General features: G+C 40.2%; 1 protein-coding gene across 2 annotated transcripts; it reads left to right on the forward strand.

Moving 5' to 3' along the window:
- The first annotated feature begins 648 nt into the window (after positions 1 to 648).
- Positions 649 to 4723, forward strand: LOC148022196 (uncharacterized). Of its 2 annotated transcripts, none has more exons than XM_087697836.1 (7): positions 649 to 1051; positions 2487 to 2600; positions 2727 to 2789; positions 3491 to 3538; positions 4071 to 4130; positions 4239 to 4299; positions 4412 to 4723. In XM_087697836.1, the coding sequence occupies exons 2-7, from the start codon at positions 2493 to 2495 to the stop codon at positions 4441 to 4443; spliced, it is 372 nt and encodes a 123-aa protein (XP_087553962.1). In that variant the 5' UTR covers positions 649 to 1051; positions 2487 to 2492; the 3' UTR covers positions 4444 to 4723. The 2 variants fall into 2 exon arrangements, with proteins under 2 accessions (XP_087553962.1, XP_087553963.1); XM_087697837.1 differs by lacking the exon at positions 649 to 1051 and adding an exon at positions 1090 to 1223.
- The last annotated feature ends 17653 nt before the right edge of the window (positions 4724 to 22376 follow it).

A 22376-nucleotide genomic window follows, 5' to 3' on the forward strand; every position in this document is an offset into this window, starting at 1 on the left:
AGGTTGGGCAATGTCATAAGGGATATATGTACATCAGAACATTTGAACTGCTACCTCAGCATAAACTATTCCTCATTTGCATGGTGGATTGCTTCATCAATCACATGCAGATGAGGTGCTAAGTGTCTGTTTATGTATTTTACACTGAGACATGGGGTGCTATGGTGGTTGTCAATCGGGTTTGAAGTGGCCCTTAGGCTTGTCATGTACATCTATCCCACCTAGGGAAGGGTATTGTGAAATTGTGAGAGATGTGGCTATGGGATGGGTATTATTGTGAAATTATGTAATTCACACATAGACATGGGGTGCTATGATGGCTGTGGCCTTAGGCTACTTTGTCACCTATGTCTATCCCACCTAGGGATGGGTACTCTGAAATTGTGGATGATGGTGCACTTGTGGGGATGGGGAGAGGGAATGGTGGCAATGTGGCATCATGGGGGCATGGAAGGAAAGGTTTGAAAGGTCTGGGGCGCGGGTAAGGATGTCGGCAGGATTCACACCAGAGCGGCAGGTACGCGAGTTTAACCAGGGTTAGGTGGTTCGGGTTTGTCCCCGGGTTAAGAGGGGACGCTTTTGGTCAAAGGCACACGCCAGGCACAGTTGGTCTGCATCAGATCCCTCTCTCTCTCTCTCGTTCATACATGGATCCTCCTCTCTCTCTCTCTCCCCCTCTTCTCTCTCTCTGCGCGCCTGCAAATATATGTGCTCTCTCTCTCTCTGCGCGCCTGCAAATATATGTGCCCCAGCCACGCGCATGTGCGCTTGCCCCTCTCTCTCGCTCTCTTCTCTCTCTCACGTTCAGCAGTCCTGCATCATCCCAGCAACATCACCATCATCATCATCACCATCATCACCATCATCATCGACTACAACCCCAAGCATCACCACCGCCACCAACAACGACCCCGACAGCGACCCTCCCGAGAGTACAGACACCATCATCACGCCCTGACGCTGCCCCATAACCAGAGGCTCACACCCCCTCCTCTGCTCCTCTCACACGCACAGAGAGACAGAGGCACAGAGTGGTGCTCTCGATTAAGAGGTGAGCAATCCTATGCCCTTTCCTCAGTTTCCTTTCAAACTGTGTGTCGTAACTGAGAAGGGCCCCCGGGGGTTGGGCTGGGGGGAGTTTGTGGGGGCAAGGAGCTTGCTCAGCTCAGAGCCAATTCTATGTCTGCCTTCTCTGTTTTGCTTCTAAGATCTAGCACTGTATAGTAAGTTTTAGCTCCCTTTTTTTTCTCCATATAGTATCACAGTTGCTGCTGCCCTACAGAGGACATGTCTTGTACAAGAAAATAAGTTTAAGTCATGCCCGATTGGCAGAGCTTTACCTCCTTTTTGTTTTCCTGTAGTCTCACAGTTGATACTGTTTTAGAGAGATCATGTCTTGTACAAGAAAATGAGTTTAGGTCGTGCCAGATTAGCAAAGCATCACCTCCTTTTTTGGTTTTAGTCTCATCGCTGCTACTGTTCTAGAGAGGACATGTTTTGTATAAGAAAATAAGTTTGATTAGATTAGTACAGGTCCATGAATGGAATCAACCCTTGCGGTTGATCTGGGATTAGCTAAGCTTTATATCGATTTTTTGTTTTCCTGTAATCTTATAGTTGCTACTGTTCTAAAGAGGACGAGGACATGTTTTGCGTAAGGAAGTGAGTTTAAGCCATTCCTGACTAGATTAGTACAGCGCTAAGAATGGAATTTAACCTTGCGGTTGAGCTGGTAGGAACCAAACTCTCATAGATCTGGGGTCTTTTGTTCTTTGCTCTGCTCTTAGATTTGGTGAAGGTCCCTGAAGGTCGCCCTCAGTAACAACTCTTCTTTCACTGTTAGCACAGCTGCTGTATGTATAACTTTTTTCCCTTTCCCGGCTGCTTCTGCAGCATGACATCTATCTTGATGGTTACAAAGTCCTACCACAGGTCAAACCTAGCAATGAAGAGCTTATGGTTTTGGTATTATATTTGTTCTGCTTTTTACGAGGATCCTAAGTCCTTTCTTTTGGATGCCTCCAAGTCTGATTAGGGGACAGGCATGGAGACAGCCTGGGAAGACCGCAACCGATCTCAGCTTGTCGATGATCACTTATTGTCATCTTATTTCAGTACTCTCATGTGCCTGTCCTGTAAAATTAAGATCTCAGTTGCTATGCCCTCTTTCAATTAAAAAAAATCTAATTGGCAGTTTCTAACAACTGGTAGCATCTTTATCGTGATAGCTTGAGTTTAAAGACTTTTATGCAGGCTAAGCACTCATTACATGGTCTTTCCTCAGTACGTAAGGTTGAACTGCCTTGAACTTTTATGCTACTTCAAGTTTCTGCCTTTTGGTGATCCCGTAAAAAATGTGTTGGAGTAGGCTAATTGTTTTACTCTTCATAGTGAAGCCATACTTTATGTGGTTTAGCAGTTAAGGTAGGCCTATACATCTTGGATCTTATAACATGCTTATCAGCACTAGTTTGGCATCCTGGCAGAAACCAATGGCTGATACAGAGGAGACCAGGCAAGATGTGTCTGAGTCTGTGGAGGATGACAAAGCAGCTACAGAAGGGCCTGCTGAACAATCGATGCCCTCTCAAGAGGAACAGGTATTGTTTTCGGTTTGGGGTTTTTTACATATTTTCTGGTGGCTACATAGTTCTTGTGCGAGTTTTGAGCAGATGACTTCTGTTGGAGAGGTCTTTTCTTATTTTTGTTAAACTCGCTGTGTGCAGGAAGCTGCTTTGAAAAAGAAGTATGGTGGTATTATCCCCAAAAAGCCTCCTCTTATCTCAAAGGTGAGTATTAGTGGTAACCGGCCGCTGACTTTCACTTCCAATCTTTTATTGATATGTAAAGAGTCTAAAGACACTTCAGAGGATAGTTACCTTTGAACTTTAGCTTCCCAATGCTGCTATGAGTTCGTTATTCTCGTGCTACCTCCTGTACTCTCTGAAGCACACTGACCTACATGCTTGTGCTGAGTGATCTTTCCTGTCTTATGTTGTTGCTTCTTATAGTACTGTTAGAGAAAGGGGTGGGCATTGCTTTCTGACAACTGGACTTGGGGCCATGGCTTAGACAAGTAGACTTAGCAGCTGGTACTTCCACTAGTTGTGTTTGAGTGTGGAGACACTTGACAAGATTTAAAAGTATCGTAAGAAGATGCCTAAATATAAGGGTTTGGCTTGTCAGGTGCATTGATACCAATGCAATGGTAGTCGTTAAAGTTAGTGGAGTAAGATGATTTTTGGCAGGTCAGACTTTGTGCTTTTAAGTGGTTTTGAGTGGGTGCTAATGTAATGTCAAAGATCTTTTGAGTGCCTTATTGTCTGACATGACAGACAGCAGTGGCAAATCAGGATTGCTAGCTGCAATATTCTTTGTTGTTATGGCTTGTGGTAGTTGACCTTTGGTAACTAATTTGAATGTCACTCTAGGATACAGTGCTTGGGGGTCGGGGATGGCTAACTTCAATTTCTGGCTCTTGGAAATTCAGGATCACGAGAGGGCTTATTTTGACTCTGCAGACTGGGCCCTTGGGAAGGTAAGTTAAATTGCATCCGATGAATTTTTCAACTGGGAATAGAATTGCTAGTGAACACATCAAGTAAGGTTAGATAGACACCAAAATGCAAGTGTCTCACTTTAATCATATATAATGTGGTTTTTCTTACATTTTCAGCCAAAGAACATGATATTATGCAAAAAACACTGCAAGCAACATTTCCATGGATAGCCATTAAGAGAAATAAGAACTTTTCATTGATTTACAATCACTGTGCTTCCAATTTGACCTGTAGGCAAAGGACTCTGAGATCCTATTTTCTATTACATCCGAATGTTGTGTTGTGTCTTTGTTTTGGTGTCTCTCTCAATCCTTGCAGTTTTCAGCCCAAGCTTGTTTCGACCTTACCTTTATGTTTTCATTTTTGTGACCAACCATCTGGACCTTTGGTGGGCATGACTCTTCATTGCTATACTTCAAACAAAAGAACAAACATTGTGACATAGTTCAAATAACTTTTAATTGAAAAGAAGAACTAAGGGCTTCTAATTAGTTTTATTTTGACCATCAGGGAGCTCAACCTGGCCAGAAGCCAAAGACTCTTGTAGAGGCACTTCGCCCAAAGCTTCAGGTTAGTTGTCAGTGTCGGCTTTTTGAAAGATTGGGTGATTGGATTAATTCGTGGAATGTTTCAAGAAGTAAATTTCTAAAGATATCCTGCTAATTGGTATTCCTGCAGCCTACTCCTCATCAACCTCGGCCCTCAAGGCGAGCTTCATATGCTACAACCGAGAATGAAGGTGTTGTCATTAGCAGCGTGTAACTTTATGTTATTAGCTTGGATATGCTGCCTTTGATATGATAACTTTGATATGATAACTTACTCTAGCTTCTGTGATTGCTTTTGAACAGATGGAGCAGTGAATACTGAAGAAACTTCTTGAGTTAGGTTATGGATGTGCTGCACACCGGCACCTGTCCTCTTCTGTGACAAAGGAGTGCAGTGCTTTTTCTAGTTCTCGTGCAGAAAGCTGAATTTAGGGCTTTGTATGTCTTGATTGTGGTGAATGTTGAGCTGTAAATAGTATTCAGGCATCTGCTTTGAGTTAGGTCTTGGCCTTGTCAGGCTTTGAAACAATCTAACGAGATTTTAGGAGGGTGACCCTTTCCTGTAACCGAGGGAACTCAGAAGGGAAATTGAATGTTTAATAATTTGCCCTGCCATATTTCTGGTGTGCCAGGCTAGGATACATATGTTGTTTTAGAAAACTTGCCCGGGTATGAAAGGGGCTTCCATTACATCCGGTTTTTATAAATTCAGCATTGCTTGCTGAGATGGGCAGCAGCACTACACAGCAAACAACCTGCAGCCGATGGAGGTGAGAGTGTATTATCTGCTTTCCGTGATTGGTTGGTATTCCACAGAACAAACCACGATTCCTCACAGTAAATAGTAAATTGAAGGTCAATTATGAGGGCTTGCTTTCATGATGGTAGTATGTGGTGTCTTTGTCTAGTTCTAGCACAGGTCTGGGGGGAACTTCTGGTAGAGGGGTGAGTTATGTGACCAGCAACATCTTCAATGGATAAAAACTCATGGCTCAATTTATTCCAGTAGTTGAGCGCACACCTCAATTCATATGGTGAAAGAGAAAATTGCGAGGAGAAAGCTAGAAAATGTTAGACCTGGTTTGGATTTTGTCAAGGAGATCAAGCTGTTGAAGCCAAAGGATCGAGCCACACCCAAGAATAACCAATCTGTGTCCTTGTCAACTTGTGCCCAAGGGCTCAACTTGTGAGCATTAATCAAAACTTGTTTTAGGCAATTCAACCACTAAGAAACTTTAATATATATCTCAATTCCAATTAGATTTACCCAATCAACATAGAACTCTACATTGGATTATCAACCACTCACAAGCACTTTACATAGAATATAAGCTCATTTGATGCAAGTGAATATATAGATGTAAGTAGCATGATTATTATACAAAGATATAATCCATAATTTGGAGGGAATAGTGGAGTCAAGAATGAAGGCCTTCATGCTCATTCACACCTCTATTCTTCAAATTTAGAGTAGCACTTGCCATTCCCTTGCTATAAGCACAATATCTAATGTTGAAATACGAGCGTGAGAGCAAGAGTGTGTGCACAAGATGGTGAGAGAGAGCTCATGTACAAGATCTTGCTTAATGAGTTATCCATATGTACCAATCGGTACACTCTTCTCTAGATTGAGAGTGATCTCTAGGTTGTTTAAATAGACTTTGGATGGCTAGGGTTAGGATTGTTTTCTCCCCTTCAATTCATTCACAACTAGTTATCTTTATCTATCATTGCATACATGGGGTTCACATGCCTCTCTCTCAACATTCCCCCTCAATGTCAAGAGTGGCATTGGACTACAAGACATATTAATGTCTCAAACAAAATGTTATGTCTATAGTGTTTATAAGTAGAGGATTTATAGTTTGAAAAAAGATGATCATCAAATGTTTTGGAGAAAGTTAGCCTCCAATTTTTTTGGTACTTAAAGGGTGAAAGGATATTTTTTGATAATATGCCTTGTCTTTTTACATTTGATATGCTTCATTTTGTCAGGATATTTTTTCCATCAGTTATCAATAAGATGTTACTTCTTATCGCAAATGGAGCATTTGGTGGAGATAGTATGAACTAAGAGTTGCTCACGGGTTGTTAAAGTAGATTCCTAACTTCTTTTCTTCTCATCTAAACAAGATTGGATAGTGCTTTTTAAGATTGGATTAGGGATATTGGTAAGATTCGTTACAAGGGTTGGGATTGTCTTTTTTATAGCTTTCAAGAGAATTGTACTAGCATTTTCATCATGAATTGAAGCTTGAATTGAGGATAGCTGCTCCATGAGTCTCTTCATGTGAGAAATGAACTTACCTAGGTTTTCTCCTCGCTTATACTCTAGGCTAAAAATTTCAATCTGAAGGAAAACTTTAGAGTTTTGTTTTGTAGCACCATCAAGCTTTTCAAGCTCATTTCATTTTTTCTTTGGAAGTGGAGAGTTTGTCAATGTGATGGATTCGGTATTTATCTAAATGAAGCATAATTATGGCTTGGGCTCGTTTATCATGTTCTACATAAAGTGGGTTTGATGGATCAATAATCTTGGTTTCATTTGATGAAGGGTTAGTAGTCGTTTCATAATTTTTTACTTTATTGATGTGTGCCATGGATGAAAGTCTGTCATTAAATTTACGGATTTGAGGTCTAACACCGGCATAAGCCATTGTAATGATAGGAAGGTCTTACTGATTGCTCTAGGCAATGGTAGCGTCTAGTCCTTTACGCAATGGCCAATAAGTGCGGAAACAAAAAGAGAGAATTTATACATAGTAGGCTTAAATTTAATGTGTTACAAGATGAGATACAAGTGTTTATACTAGATTTAACAAATATCCAGCAAGCAAGTGATTAGAAAGTTAATCAATAGTGCTTAGAAATAATGATGTCAAGCTTAGTGAGATGCTTAAGTGAAGATGGGTTGAAAGTTAGCTTTTGGGTAAGCTCATTGATATCCCTTGAGTATTGGAGTTGCTCCCATACTTGGAACAAGCTTTAAAGAATATGATTCAGTGATTAGAATCATTGTTAGTGATTCTTAGAGTGAAAAAAATGAAACTAGGAGAGCTTGAAGTTGCTTGGCTATGGTTGTCAGAAAACCCACAATTAGGGTTTAGCTTTGTGTGAGCAACAAGGAAGGAACTTTGCCAAATCCTTTTAGAATAGGATAGCTCACTTATGGTAGATTGCGAAACATCATGCTGTTAGGCATGGTGTCTTTTTTGCGTCTGTTGCAATGTTGGCTTGATATGCCTTCAATGTCTAGGTTTGACTCGATATGTTGTTGTGTCTTTGAGTTGGGGAAGTTCTTAAAAGAAATCAAGAGTTGATATGGCCTCCTTTGCTCACACCAGTTTCTCCAATTGAGGTAGGTGTTGGTTGGCTATGGAGTGCACTTAGGTTCACTTGAGGTTTAGGGAACTTGAAGGGATTAGAGATGGCTTTGATACCATGTTGAAATATTAAAGTGAGAGCAAGAATGCATAAGAGGGGGAGAGAGAGCTGCACGTACAAGAAAAAAACTTGCTTAATGAGTTCACAAAGTACAATTGGTACACTCTAAATTGAGAATGACCTCTAGGTTGTTTAAATAGCCTCTGGATGGCTAGGGTTAGGGTTTCCCCTTGCCCTCCAATTCATTCACACCTAGCTATCCTTATCCACTGTTGCATACATGGGGTTCACATGCCTCTCTCAACACCTAAATGATGGCAACTATGAATTCCCTTCCCTTCTAATATGGTGCAATAATTTGGCTTCACACATATCCCAAGAAGTGTTGACATCGTGTAAGGCTTCCCTCGAGGCAACATAGTGCTTATGTCACTTGCAAAGTTTACACCATTGGCATGTTGGATTGTCACTTAGAAACATGCTTAAATTGGATGGCTTCAAAGGTTGCAATTATCTTCAAGATTCCATAGTGTGTCTTTTATAAAGGCCCTTGTTGACTTGCAATATGCTAAGCATTGTTTGATGACTATAGTGTATCTCCTTTAATGAAGTATTTTATTGGCACAAAGTTTAAACATTGTTTAAGTTGGAAATAGAGTGAATATATCTATCACCTTGTTAGTTTATACTATACCAATGTAATAAGCATAATTGAAAATCATAGCTCTAATTTAGCATTGCTTAATTAGGACTATGGATTGTAATCTTGCCATTCCTTTTACACCACCTTATGCTATTGTCAAAGTACATGTTATGTACATCTCCAAGGTTAGGTTGTTGAGTGCAAACTTGTCTTTATTACTAGTATTGGATATGAATGTTTTCAATCTCCAAGTGGCACTGGAACATTTGCAAGCTAGGCTCTCATTGAAGGATCAATTCAAAATTGAAAATCTAGCTCCTCCAAGTCCCATTCCAAGATCCTATCTCTTGGTTTGATGTATTGCATTATGCCTTGCAAGTGATATGAAGGGGGTTTAAAGTGGTCAAAATCATGAAGTTTTGAGGAATGGAAACTTTGCACTTTATATATGCTAGCATAAATATATACCCATTATCGGAGTATGCTTTCTACCCCTTCATTTTTCATTTTTCTTTTAGGGTAAATGGGTTTAAAGTACATGTTTTTCTTTTCTAAAAGTATTGCACCAAAGGATACTAAGCCAAAATTGATTGAAAACATAAAAATTAGCATCCTCACTTGGTGGTGGAATCATAGTAAAGTACATAAAGTTTCCTAGATCTTGTCAAAAACATCCTAGAAAAGATTGAGGACTCTACTATCCAACCATCATTTTGGATTTACACACACTTGTTTTGAGATATCATGTGTCTAATTGAGAGTAGCCTTAATTCTTTGACAGTCTTCCCTCATTTAGACTTGAAATGTGAATTCAAGTTTATGGCAATGTACCAACTTTTATCCATAGACACGTGTTGTCCCAATATAATGTACATCCAACTTTGAAATTTAGCATATGAATTGCACAAATCAAAGGCATCCTTTAGTATATGCAAGCATACTCATGGAATTATGCAATCTTGAATTGACCTTCCTTCGTTATAGAAATTTATAAGTTAACTAAGAAACCATCTATAATCAAGTGCCTTTTATGCCATGTGACTTGAATTATGATTTCATCTTGGAGTGGTAGAGGATATTGATTTATTTTGGTGGTTGTTTAGTGAATTGTAATGCACACACAACATTATCTTTTCATTCTTCTATCATCACAATTATAATTGATGAAGCCATTCAATGTTTAGATGTAAGGTAGATAAATCAAACTTACAATTTTTTTTTTTCCGCACATTAGGGCATCTTGTGTATGGCACCTAGTCTCATTAACTTCTAGTGTTGGGTTTTTAGCCCTCTTTGAGGTCAATATGGTGCTCAATCCTATTTGCACCCCTCAATTCACTATACTCTAGGGCAAGTAGTTTAGATACTTGGCCTAAATAGTTTCATACTCTTGCCTCTCTTCCATTAGGTCTTTGACTACTAACATGATTATCACATCAACTCTAAGTTAACATGATTTGCTTTCGATTGAGGTTCCATTAGGTATCCCCTAACATGCTTATGACATTAACATGAGTGAAAAAGGTTGGCTCCCCACTGCTTGAAGCTCCACTATCCCCCTAATTAGACCACAACTATCTTTTTCTTTAGTCACTAATTATGTTGCTTCAAAACTATCATATGAACTAGACTCAATATCCCTCTTTGGATCTATTTACATGGTACTCTAATTGCCTAGCCCTTTTATTGCATATAACAATCTTGGCTTTTGTAGACTCATACATTGTTGATAAACTAGTCTTTCACTCTTGAATTATGTGTTGTTCTTAGCTTAAGGATTCTCAAAGATTATGGGGTATCTTTGTTCATCACAAAAAAGTCCACTAAAACCTCAATCCCCATCACTATATATAGCTACATAGTATGACTTGTAACTTATCGGTACTCTTGATTTGAACTCTATCCACTAGTCCAAGTTTAAGTTCTTGCAATTCTTGAGTCAAATCAATGTTTTGGAAATAGATGGGGGCCTTGTGTGACCCACTTCACTTCATTTTGGCCTTTGGGGTGGTCCCTATCTAATAAACTTCTAAGTAAAGTTCACATGAACTTTCTCCAATTTCTTATTTATGTTCTTTGAGCCTCTTGATAAGTAGTTGGCTCATTCAACTAAACTCTCTCTCTAACTTTTGAATGAAGACATTCCATAAACCTTTAAGTTTGAAATAATATTGTCTTCTACTCACAGGGTTGCCTCCAACTATGACAATAGTTCTTCAAATTGTCTTTAGAAAACTTGGAAGTCCTCATTTCAATTCTTATGAGAGTTCTTCATCTTTGCATCAATCTCTGCAGGGGTAGTGATGTGCCCAACTCTCAACAATAAGGCTTACTGGAACCTTGCTTGGCCACATCTAGTATCCTAGTCTAAGACTTTAGATAATCTAAGTCCCTCTAGGATAATAGATTATGCCTACTATACAATTGGCATAGTTAGAGCTTGAAACTATTTATTGCCATATATAGTCACACTTAAACTTGAAAGCTACGGATCTCTAGCTCATATTTTTTTGTAATCCACTTTGTACTAAGTGATTTATACTAAGTGAAGAAGAAGAAAGAATGAAAGGAAAAAAAAATGCTCTCAATCTCTTTTTCCTTGAGCTTATTTCTTCTCCATTGTCCTCTTTTTGTGTGCTCTGACTTTGCTATTATTCTATTAGAGTGTGAGTTGCAAGAAAGGAGCACATGAAGATCTTGAGGGGAAACAAACAACAAGAAAGGAAGAAGACAAGCACACGAGGAAACAATTCCTTGGATAGAAACATCTTGGATTGAGGTAGGTTGGGGGTGGGTGAAGCCAATATCTTGGATCAAGACCTTATTTAAGGTGAGAAAAGTGGTAAAGAAGAGCTTGAAATATGCATATTTAAGTTGGAAGGTGGCATTAGTTCATCCATTTATGGTCATGTTTTAGAAAGATTTATTTGTAAAATGTATTGCATAAATACTAAGACACGATGTGCACGAGCTTCTTTAGCACATCCTCTTGGATGAAGAGAGTATACACACCACATAACCACACATACATATAGATACAAACAATAATATGAATGACATCCCCATGCTACGAAAGAAGAAAGATAATCTCATTAAAAATTGAAAGAAATATATTCAAGAACCTCCATGAAGGTGTTCCCTTTTGAAGATTTGGAGATTTCTAAATCTTTCCAATGATTGATGCTCATTTGGTAAAGATTTTTGGAGGGCCTTGCAAAAATTGCAAATAACACATTCATTTTAGAAGTAAAAAGGAGATGGGAAGGATTGAGCATGGAAATAGAGAATATCAAGCTGCTGATGATCAATATCAATGTTCAGACTTAAGCACAACTTTGGCATTGTCTTTGAATCACAGTGGGAATATTTGTGCATAATAGCTAGATACAAAGCAAAATGCATTGCCAAACAATGAAGGATTTGTGGATTGACAATAGATCTTGACATATAGAAAACATTTATGAAAAGATTTTTTGGTGCATCCTTGTCTCTTGTAATAATATGCTAATTAGTTTGCGGACCAATTAAAGAGTCTTGTGAACTCCATTGTTGCATTCGAGTCACTTGAGAATCAAATGCAGCAATTGCACCAACCTTTTGAGGGGGATCAAGAAGAAGGGAAGTGGAAGAAGGAAGGGGAACAAAGGTTAACAGATGAAGAAGAGGAAGGAGGAAGGGGGACAAAGGTTAACATATGAAGAAGAGGATAAGCAAGATTATAAAATGAAGAAAGGGATAATCAAAGGGAATTAGGTAGATGAATATATTATGATAGGACTGTTTGAGAGAAAAGGTTGGAAATGTAGAAAGAACAGGGGTAGAAGGCATAAGAAGAGGAAGAAAAGGAGAAATGTGCTATCAATAATATAAGGACAAGGCGTAAAAATAGGTATTCAAAGTTTTGAAAAATGTTGAAATAAAATAGGAGGAATGAGCTAAGTTTGAGTTTGCATCATGGAAAGATAGGCTTCATATCTATGAGTAAATAACTGATAATACATGAGTGAAGGAATGGTTGAGAGTGATGAGGATAAGATTCAAAAAGGGAAGAAGCAGATGGAGGGTATTGAGAAATATAAGAAAAAATATATTTCCTCAATTGGGTATCAATATAAATTCTAGTGGGGGCCTCCAATTGTCTTTGGTTTAGGACAACAAAGTCCACTAGAGAAGGCCATGATTTCGTAGAATATATGTTCATCTTAGAGGGATAACCTTGAAAAAGCTCATCAACAAGTAACTCCAAAGAATGAACATACAATGCCACTTGGAGAATCACATCCCCAACATATTGAGACAAGTCCTCTTCATCATGAATAAGCAAATCTCCTCGAACATGCATGTAAGACATTAACATGGTATCAAGAGTGACTGAATCCTCAAATACCACCCGAACCACTTCAATAAAAAGAGAAGATATCCACTCTAGACCACCGATCCTTTGGAGGGGAAAGATTCATTGTTGATAATTTAATGTAAAAAGCCAAATTTTGTTGGCGATAATGGACATTGAAGGCTTGCCATGTCCATATAGCAAAAAGAGATGGCACTATTGAAACATTAGGACTTGGGGGAATGGAATAGAATTGTGCCAACTTAACTTGCAACTCCTTAATCTTCATGGTTTGATCATCAATGGTGGAGTTGGTAGACTCTAACTTAGCCTTCTGAGTGGTTATTAGAGCTTTGGGTTCTTGGACATCTTGATTAAGAGGATCCCTCTTAGTAGTAACAAAGGTCAATTGAGTCTTTTCTTCAATAAACTATGCTTGTAGAGATGGCATTTTAGCCTTTGGGCTCCTAACGACTTAGCACATGGCTCCGTTTGTTTAAAAACATTGGATAAGGTTTCTTTAGTGGAGCTTGATTTGATTTTGGCTTTTAGGAGTTCATCCTTAGATTGTTGCATTTCTTCATGGAAGGATGAATACATCTGTTGTGCAAAGGTTCTAACTACTAACTGGATAGATCCTTGAATATCCTTACATACGAATGGGACAACATTGCCTAACCCAAGGCAAGGGAGGGAAGAAAGGTGACTTCAATATTACCCTCTATGTGTGCCAATAATATATTAGGACATATTAAGAGCATAGGAAGGAAAATTCCTAATGTGGTAGGAAAAACAAGAAGAGGAACTGAAACGATACTATATTTGCTACATGCTTCATGAGTTTGTGCATAGGATCACCAATGGTGGTGGAGAATTCGAATCAACATCCACCTACATGGGTGCAACATGAACAAAAGGTCTTGGAGGATTTGGAGGTAGCCTTTTTGAAGGCATAGAATATGTCAAGAAGGAATATAAATACGAGCCATAAATAATGTTAATGGCATTACCCCTAGTCACTTTGAGGAAGTGTTGGTCCATTTTGGCACAAAGATAATCAATCTAATGGTAATGCCATGTAGCATTATATGGGAAGCAATGAACAACTCTTGGGATAAATACTTGGAAGGAGTTTTGACTGGCATAAATCTATCTTGGAGGAACTAGCAAAGCTACTTCCAGAAGGGATTAGAGATCATAGATGTCAGCATGCCAAATGTATTGAGAACCAGTTAGGAACCAAGAGCTCACATGTTTGCTTCTATAACATCTTCAGGATGAGATCAAAGACTAATTAATTAATGAGCAGTTGGAAAAACGTCACCTTTGTAAGGAAGCGACAAAGGCTTCCCCAGACCCTTGGGGGTTATTATGAAAATGGTATCATGAACAAGGCCCACATGTTTGTTGTAGGAAAATAAAAAGATATCACACCATGTTGGATCTTCAATAACAAGAGATAACAGCTTGGCCAGAAAATCACACAAGCTAGCCTTATAGATAAGGTCTGACTGTAGAAGCAAGAAATAGTCTATGGATACCAAGGAAACATATTGGACGGGCTGGCAAGCCATTCAAATTATATCACAAACACATTAGATACAAAGGGATGCTTGGAAAATAGAAGACAAAACACTGATAAGAGGACCATAAAGGACATAGCGTAGTGAACATAGCAGAAAACCCTTGAGTAATCTATATCCTACGGAAAAAATTTGATGCGATCGAAAGCTTGGTGAAATGCATATAGTTAGGCACCTAAAAGACCCCATCAACAAAGCACACAAAAGCAATAAATTGCAAGCACACCACATCCTTGACAACATAAACGTGGCTGCCACAAGAACTTGATAGACTAGAAGAACCGAATAAAATTGAAATAGACATACAACTAGACTGTCAGTAGACAAAAGCCTCCACGGAGACTGCTAATGGACTATGTACCCAAAAATCTCCAAATCACATTTATTGATTAAATGTTGAAGGTATAGTGCTAGCGTATTAGAATTTAATGAAAGGTTTATTTTAATGATTGAGAATTTTTATTATGTGATCAACCTTAGAAAGGAATATAGTGGTTCTTTATTATTACCCTTTCATCCATTATTATATTCATGTAGTGCATTAACGATCCATGACTTTGCAACAACAAACTCTAAGGGTTTATAAATGCAAGTTTCTTAATTAACAATTCAAAGTGTGTGAAGCGATTTTGTTTGCAAGTGCATTTGTAATGATGAGTTTATTTCTTTACAAACTAAATGATGTGTTTAGTGCATAAAACACATGCAATTGTAATCAGTGGTGGGTTAAATTTTATTTGAATTAAATTGTGAATGTTAGGCATGGATGCAAGTGAAAAAGGCGATCAATGAGTTTATTTTTACCAATTAATGGTGTGGTTGCATGTGCAATGAAAAAGGTAACAACAAAATTTGAGAGGGGGCATGAATGCACCCAAAATTTGATGGCACGATAAAAATAAACCCATGGTGACCACATCCACAAAATGGAGCATAGGGAAACAAAAAATAATATGTACAGATGTAACATAAGAAAAATGTGAATAAATGCAAAAATATTTTTTTAAAAAAGTGATTGGGGTGTGTAGTGTGGACTTATTTTGTGTGTATATGTGTTGTTTGTTTATTTTGTTTTTAAAAAAAGATAAATAATGGTTGCAGCAAGCAAGGAGGGTGTGTATGTGTATCTTTAAAATATCTTAAGAATATATTACATGGGATATTTTAATAGGGACACAAGGAGATATTGGGGATTTTTGTGGGATGTTTTTTCATTTTATGGTGTTTTTGATTGGTATATGTGAGGGATTTATGGCCATTTAAAAAAAAGATTTTATGATGTGGGTTTTTTCTCCCTTTTTTTCTTTTTTAAAAAATATGTGTATGCATATGAGTTTATGGTGTGGATTGTGTTTTGATTTGTTATTTTGATTTTTTTGTTTTAATTTTTTTTAAAACTTTGTAACTTGGATGTGTGTATTTACAAAAAAGGAGTTTGCCAGACATGTAGCGTGTGAATGTAAGCATCCATGGGATGGGCAAGAACATGTGTCCCACATGTGAATAACAATCCAAAAAACATGGTAACGAGTAGTAATGGCAACGACCATATGAACAATAGAGCTAACAAGGATCCCGAGCCATTACATGACCCATGACACATGCAAACAATTGTGTAGCAATGACACAGAAAACGATAGCAAACGTGCATATAGGAACATCAATAATACAAGGAAGGCAATGAGCTATGGTGGGGGAAGAGGGGCTTATGGAGGTGCACACGCGATTCTTGGATTGTGGTTTCCTTTTGCGATGGGTTTGGGATATTTGGCTTTTTCAAGAGGAAAGGGGGCTTTGATAGGTATTTGCGGGGGGGGGGGGGGGGGAGGGAGGGAATATGGGGGGTTTGATTTTGGTTTGCTCTTGTGGGGGATGGGAAGGGAGCAGCTTTGTTGTTGGAGATCACCATGTTGTTGTCAGAGAAGCATGCATCACACACACCGGTTGAGAAAATGACAAGATTGAGGGTTCAGAGGAAGGATGCCAACATGCACAATTTATGGTGCAACAATGTAACCCAATCCTATTGGCATTGATGTAAGAAGGAAGGCCATGGAGCCTTATAGTGTTGTGCACAGAATAGAGTGTCATGTTGTGTTGTGTGTGTAGAGGCATGTCCCATTTGTGTAGAGAGAAATGGGAATGTACCTTTCTCCATTTGTCAAAACATTCCTCAAACCTTAGCTCTTAGTTGATTAGTCACACTCAAGTTTCCCCCCCTTTTGTCTCACACTTTGTTGATAGACATATAAGGGCCATCTGGTTCCTAACAACCATTGATTGAAACGTCACAATCACTTATGCGGGTTTTGTATACCTTGTGTATAATTGATGGTGCAATCGTGCATCCTGCCCTATGGTGGCATACTACGAGAAACAAAAGGCTAGGGAGCCTTATAGTGCCATGAAAATAAGAACTTAATGCAGTGTGCATTGAGAGGCCCAACCTGTATGTGCAATGCTCCAATTTACACATCTCATCTCTCGATTGATTGGAAGGGCAAAGATTGGTCATTCGCTCCATCCTCTGTCTCACACTTTGTTGATAGATACAAAGGGCAACCTAGACTCACATTCCCATCTAGTTAGGATGAAAGCTCATCACTTAGTTGTCAACGGGGATTCACATGTTCATGACATCAGAGATTTATTATTGAGGAAGATGCATATCTAGGGAGATAGCCAATTAAGCATGAACTTGATAATATCAAAGAGCATGTACTCTGTAGGGTTTAGAGATACAGGGATTGCTAGAAGATGAGGTTGCAAAAGGAAGTATAATAGAGATTTAGACAAACAACAAAGTTGTAGGATACAATACACTAAGGTAGGTGACTTTGAAACTGTATCCTCAAAGTATTAGTTGATGATTCAATGGGTTTGGACAGTGCAGTGTCTCCACCTTTTTCGTAGCAAGCTTCCCACCCCAAGGGTACTGCCACCTTTTCTTGGAGTGGAGCTTGGTATGATAGGGAGTTTCTTTCTTTTTTTCCATAATAGTTTTTAGTTTTTTCTTTATTTTTAAATGATGTCTTTCTTTTGACCTACTCTAGTGGATATTTTCACTTTTTCTCAAGGAGCAAGGGGGATGGAAGGGAACAAAGTGCTTTTCTCCCATAGTCAAATTGTTTTTTGTTTTAAAAAAAAATATATTTTCTCTAATGTTATTGTTGTTTGTTTTGTTTTAGATCCACCTATGCCATGTATCCAAGATTAAAGGGGAGAGTAGTAAAATAGTGGTAGTGAGATGAGGAAACAAAATAAATGGGTAAGTGATAGCTGTCAACAGTAGGATTGACAATAGTAGTAAGTAATGCCCAAGGGGAAAAGGGACTAGTCATTTCAATTGTCAACATCCCTAGGGAGGGAAGCACTTCTTCAGGTGATAGTTGTTGATTTAGGAAGAGAGCATTAGAGGCATCAATGGCTTGTACTTGGATAGAGCCGCTAGGATTGATTATTGTAAGTATATTGTAGGGGCCTATCCATCACTATTGGAGTTTGCTAGGAAACTTGCCAAAGCGCAAATCATATGTAAGAATGAGATATACTTCCTTGAAATCTTTGTGCTTGATGAAGGTGTTATGATAGGCTTTGCGATAGCCCTGTGTGGCTTCCATGTACTGTAAGGCCATCCTTCATATCTCATCCAAGAATTCCAAATGCAAAAGGCTGCGACGTAGAGACTCATCATTCTCTAGAAGCTCTTAGATGGCCACTCACAGGGAGGGTAGTTCAAGCTCAACTGAGAAGACATTTTTTGTGCCCTAGACCAATCGAAAGGGTGTTTCTCCTTTTGTGGCTTTGTGAGAGGGTTTGTATGCCCAAAGGGCCTCTATAAGTCAATCATCCTAATCATGGTGATGGGCAACAATCATCCTTGTCAAGATCAAACAAAGAATGTGATTGATGACTTTGACTTGACCGTTAGCTCTGGGGTAATAGGATGTTGACTCATGATGCTTGAACTTGTAGATCTCTATCTCAACTCTTTCATGATCTTGTTCATGAAGTGGATACCACAATCACTTACTAGCTCTAAGGAATTGCAAAAGCAAGTGATAATGTTATTGTATAGGAATAGAGTCATGCTATTGCCATAATATTGCTTGAGAGCTTTGGCTTTGCACTACTTCATTACATACATTACATAGTATATACTAAGAGAAATGCCTTATTTTTACAATGTCTACAAAAGGCTCTGCCTCAGGTGTAGACTTGGTGAATTGCATGTGAAAGTCACAGTGTGGAGACCAAATGGCTAGGTTAGAATGGCCTGCCATGTGTATGTGCCAAGGTAAGAGCATTTGTTACATAATGCCATATGGTGTAAGGTTATAAGGCTCATTTTTTAATTGAAATCTACTACAATGTGCAAGAACTAATGACAATAGCTGCATGTGATATGAAGGATGTGGGAGCTTTCACTCAACCGCCAAGACCCACGGACCGCTTATTGTTTCAAGCGTTCCAAGCCGAGCACTAATGGCTACCTCTCACATAGCCGACGCGCCATCCATATCTACGGGTGTAGTGAGCTTACCTTGATGCCGTTCGAGTTACCTCCTCTCCCGCGCACTCCGGTAGCTCCACAATCCAAGTGCAAGCTTCAAGCAAGCTCAATCCTCCTCCATCTCCAAGCTCCACGCTCCATTACCGCGAGCAAGACAAGAGAAGAGAAGAGAAGAGAAGAAGAGAGGAGAAGATGGAGAGCTTCTCCTCCTCGGTCCCTCACCCTCACACACTCACTCCCTCACACTCTCACACTCCCTCTCTCAAGCACAAGCTCAAGCAAGCAAGAACAAGAAGAAGAAGAAGAAGAAGAGAGCTACTTTTGGCCACACACAAGAATCAGCTTCTCATTCACTTTTCAACTTTATATACAAAACCCTAAATCCCTTTTGGGCGGTCATTCCCTTTTTCCCTTTTTACATGGCCGGCCATAGCCTTGGCCCTTTTTCCCATTGTCCTTCTATCTTCCTAGCTTCCTTTCCACCGCCCATCTACATTTACAAATTGCACGGGTGAGAGCCCGACGCTCTTTTACAAGATTTCAGGGTGCTCCTTTTTATTTAAAAATGCGCCTTTCCCCTTTTGCCTTTGCCTTGGACTTTTAAGGTTGCCCTTGCGCTTTTGGCCTTTTCTCCTTTTCTTTCTTCAGTCGGGCTACCTTTTTTCCGCCTTTGCCCTGCGTCTTTTCCACTTCCTTTTGCTTTGGGGTTAACATTACCCCCCTCCTAGATGAGTGCCAGTCCCATGGCACTCACCGTCATAGGTAGCAGGCTGTAGCATGCACCGAAGACATGGGTGATAAGGACGCCGGTGGTTTCCGTGGAGGAGTGTTGGTGGTGGTGTGGGAGAAGGTCCTGGGGGCCTGTTGGTGGCCAAGGTGGCTGGTGAAAGGTTGTTGGAGTTGGTGGTAGGGCTATGCTGTGTTGGGGATTGCATTGATGGCCAGCACAAGTGTTGGTTGGTTGGGGAGTCTGCACATGACGATTCTTTGTGGTCTTGTCGGATGGTAAGGGATAAGCATTCAGAGTTGGGTGTTGATGAAGAGCGAACGACACGTGCGTTGGAGTCTTCAACACCTGCAATTGAAAACCTCTCCTGTGGTCTCTTCCTAAGGGGTAGTGCTAGTCTTCTTATCGTGCACAAGACGAGACAGGTCGAACTCTAAGTAATCTTGGAGTATTGTCCTGCACTTGAGGACCCAAACCGTGTAAATGCTTTGGTGCAAATAGTATGTGAGTGCTCGTGAGTATTTAGGTTATACTTAGTCAGAAGACTGTCGACCTGGTTCCTTGTATAGCAATGGGTTAGTGTAGCAAGGGGCTAAGTTGATGGAAAAATTTGTCGATGAAGATGGGAAAAGTACACTTGAATATTGCTTGAGACATCATTATGGTCTTGTCAAGGCCATGTAGCATAATTGAGCTCCTTGATGTCTTAGCTTTTGGTAGCTAGTGGCTACTCATAGAAAAGTATGTTGTACTTGTCCAGTGTCTTTCATGCCTTGCTTACCACTTGATTGTAATGGCATTGAGATGAGTGCGAGAGAATTGTGCAAGTGGTTCAGGGTGACAAGTCTAACCATAGGCGAGGCGAGCTCCCAAGGTATGTCCTGCCCTTGATGTGCCCTGAACAATTGTGGGGGATGTACAAAGGGCTAGGGGATTAGGGACGGAGCCAGCTGACCAAGGTCACTGGACGTACCTAATTTGAGGACCCCTAGGTGCGGTGCTGTGATTGTGTGTGCTTTTTTTTTTTTTTTTTCTTTCTTTCTTTCTTTCTTCTTCTTTCTCTCTCTCTCTCTTTTTTTTTTTTGGTGGGAAAAATGAATACAATCAATGCCATACATTGAGGCTGTTAACCTTTCATTTGGATTGAGAAATGTTGGGATCCAAAGGCTATGAAGGATGGATATTACAAAGATGATTGTGTCACCAGCCTTGATGCTAGAGTAACTGTTGTTGAGATGAAGAGATACACTTGAGATTTTGCAAACCTCTTTGTAATATGTGAGACATCGAACAATTGAGGTAGCACTTGGAGTGAGCTGTGCATGGACAAGGGCAGAGCATCTTGCGAGTTGAATCTTGGATGATGAAGAGACACTTGCCGTTGTTGAGAGCGTGGCTCCTGCCCGAACATAGAGTTTGGCCAAGAAGGAGGAGGTAATCGATGATTATGCCTTGGCCATGCTCAATTGCAATATGTGCTTTTCCTGCAAGGGTGTCCTTGGGTTCCCATCCAGTGGCGTTTCCGTCATGGCTTTTGTTTTTTGGTATCCTGTCACTTCCTCCATAATGGTTCTTTGTGGGGTTGGTGGTCTTGTGGTGACTTGGATATTAAACGCTTCTAGCCCTTGACCTGTGTCATTCTGCATCCACTTGTCACTTTGTGAGAGTATATGCTCGCTTGCATTAAGTACATCGGACCAATGCAATCATGTTAAGACATAATTTTTCAGAATGCTATGATGCCTATCCCATTACTTGTTAAGGTCGCATACATTAATGGTAGGTGAAGGAAGTGTGTACAAGTGGGGATCTTGCCCCTTCACTCATCAAAAACAAAAAGTTCTGGCATGATGACTTGCCAAGCTACTTGTACATCATAGGGGCTTAGTTGATAGGTACTAGGCGGGGTGAGTCCGGTTGGCTAGGCGACCGGGGTGGTGCTAGTGCGGGGCTCCTGTGAGGCTGGGCAGGGAACATGTCGGCCGGGACATAAATGGCGTAGTCCCGGGCCGCTACCGTTTCCAGAATGTCTTTAAAAAATTCATTAAATTCTGCCCTATCCCTGGCCGCCTTGTCACTTCGTGAGCACCTGGTGCCCGTGCGTGCGTTGGGGGTCTGTGCAACTGGCATTGCCACATTTTGTGCGCCTCCCTGAGCGTCCGCTCCCCTGGCCTGCAGATTCTTCGGCCTTCGTCTGGGGTGGTGTCGTTTGGGGCCGCGTTTCTTGGCATACCTTTTAAGAGTGGGCACATAGTGCACTGGCGGAGGGGCATGTGCTGCATGTTCCCGTCGGATGCGAAGAGCGTCCTTGCAAGCTAGCTGCCCTTGGTTCTCCATGCTTTCCTCGCAAGGGGACCTGTAAGATGAGAATCAAAAATTAGGATTTGTTACATGATAAGACCATTCATATGTAAGGGATTATAGAGCAGATTATCAAGCGCATAGGACGAGGAGGGGAGGGGTAGGGCATGCAATGCTTGTTGTAGGGGGATGGCCCCCGTGATGTATATTTAGCCTCCTGCCATTAGCAGATCTTGGTTCATGCCGAGTTACCTCGGCTGGCAGTCATGGATTTAGGCAGGGCTCCTCCTCGGAAGGATAGACCGGAAAGGGAAGAAGGTGTATAGAAAGGGACTACACCCTGTCTACACCATCAGGGTTGTTGGTCACTCCCTGTGCTTGACTATCATTGCTTGTGTGTGTTGATAGTATCTATACAGGGTAACACAAAAATCATTGTTTATATCTACATCTATACACATACGAATCCATGTCACCTCACGAGGATAGAAACCAATTGTAGAACTCAGGATTGTACTGGAGCGTGGCACACACATCTAGTATTCGTGGCAGCTTACTCAATACCGATAGATATTTTGCCACATCGAGTAGCATGGAACCTTGTCCGAGTCTACTCGCTATATGTAACTCCTCCTCAGTGAGAACCTTATCAAACAGAGCATTCTCTTGGCTAGTTCCAGCTAAGTCCATACCCCGAATGGCAGTTAGCACTCATAGGGAAGTTGGTGCCACATAGGTTGGGTCTCTTTGAGACCGCCATTTGGCCAATCGCTCCTCAGAGACT

This window comes from Lygodium microphyllum, chromosome 17, assembly GCF_053477565.2.
Source record: "Lygodium microphyllum isolate KBCC chromosome 17, Lygodium_microphyllum_v1.1.10, whole genome shotgun sequence".
NCBI classification, from domain to species: Eukaryota; Viridiplantae; Streptophyta; class Polypodiopsida; order Schizaeales; family Lygodiaceae; genus Lygodium; species Lygodium microphyllum.

Excerpts from the sequence above, each read along its gene's own strand:
- LOC148022196 (XM_087697836.1), top strand. The coding sequence starts at position 2,493 with ATGGCTGATACAGAGGAGACCAGGCAAGATGTGTCTGAGTCTGTGGAG. Across the intron at positions 2,790-3,490 it reads AGCCTCCTCTTATCTCAAAG|GATCACGAGAGGGCTTATTT; the intron begins GTGAGTATTAGT and ends TTGGAAATTCAG. Across the intron at positions 4,300-4,411 it reads TGCTACAACCGAGAATGAAG|ATGGAGCAGTGAATACTGAA; the intron begins GTGTTGTCATTA and ends GCTTTTGAACAG.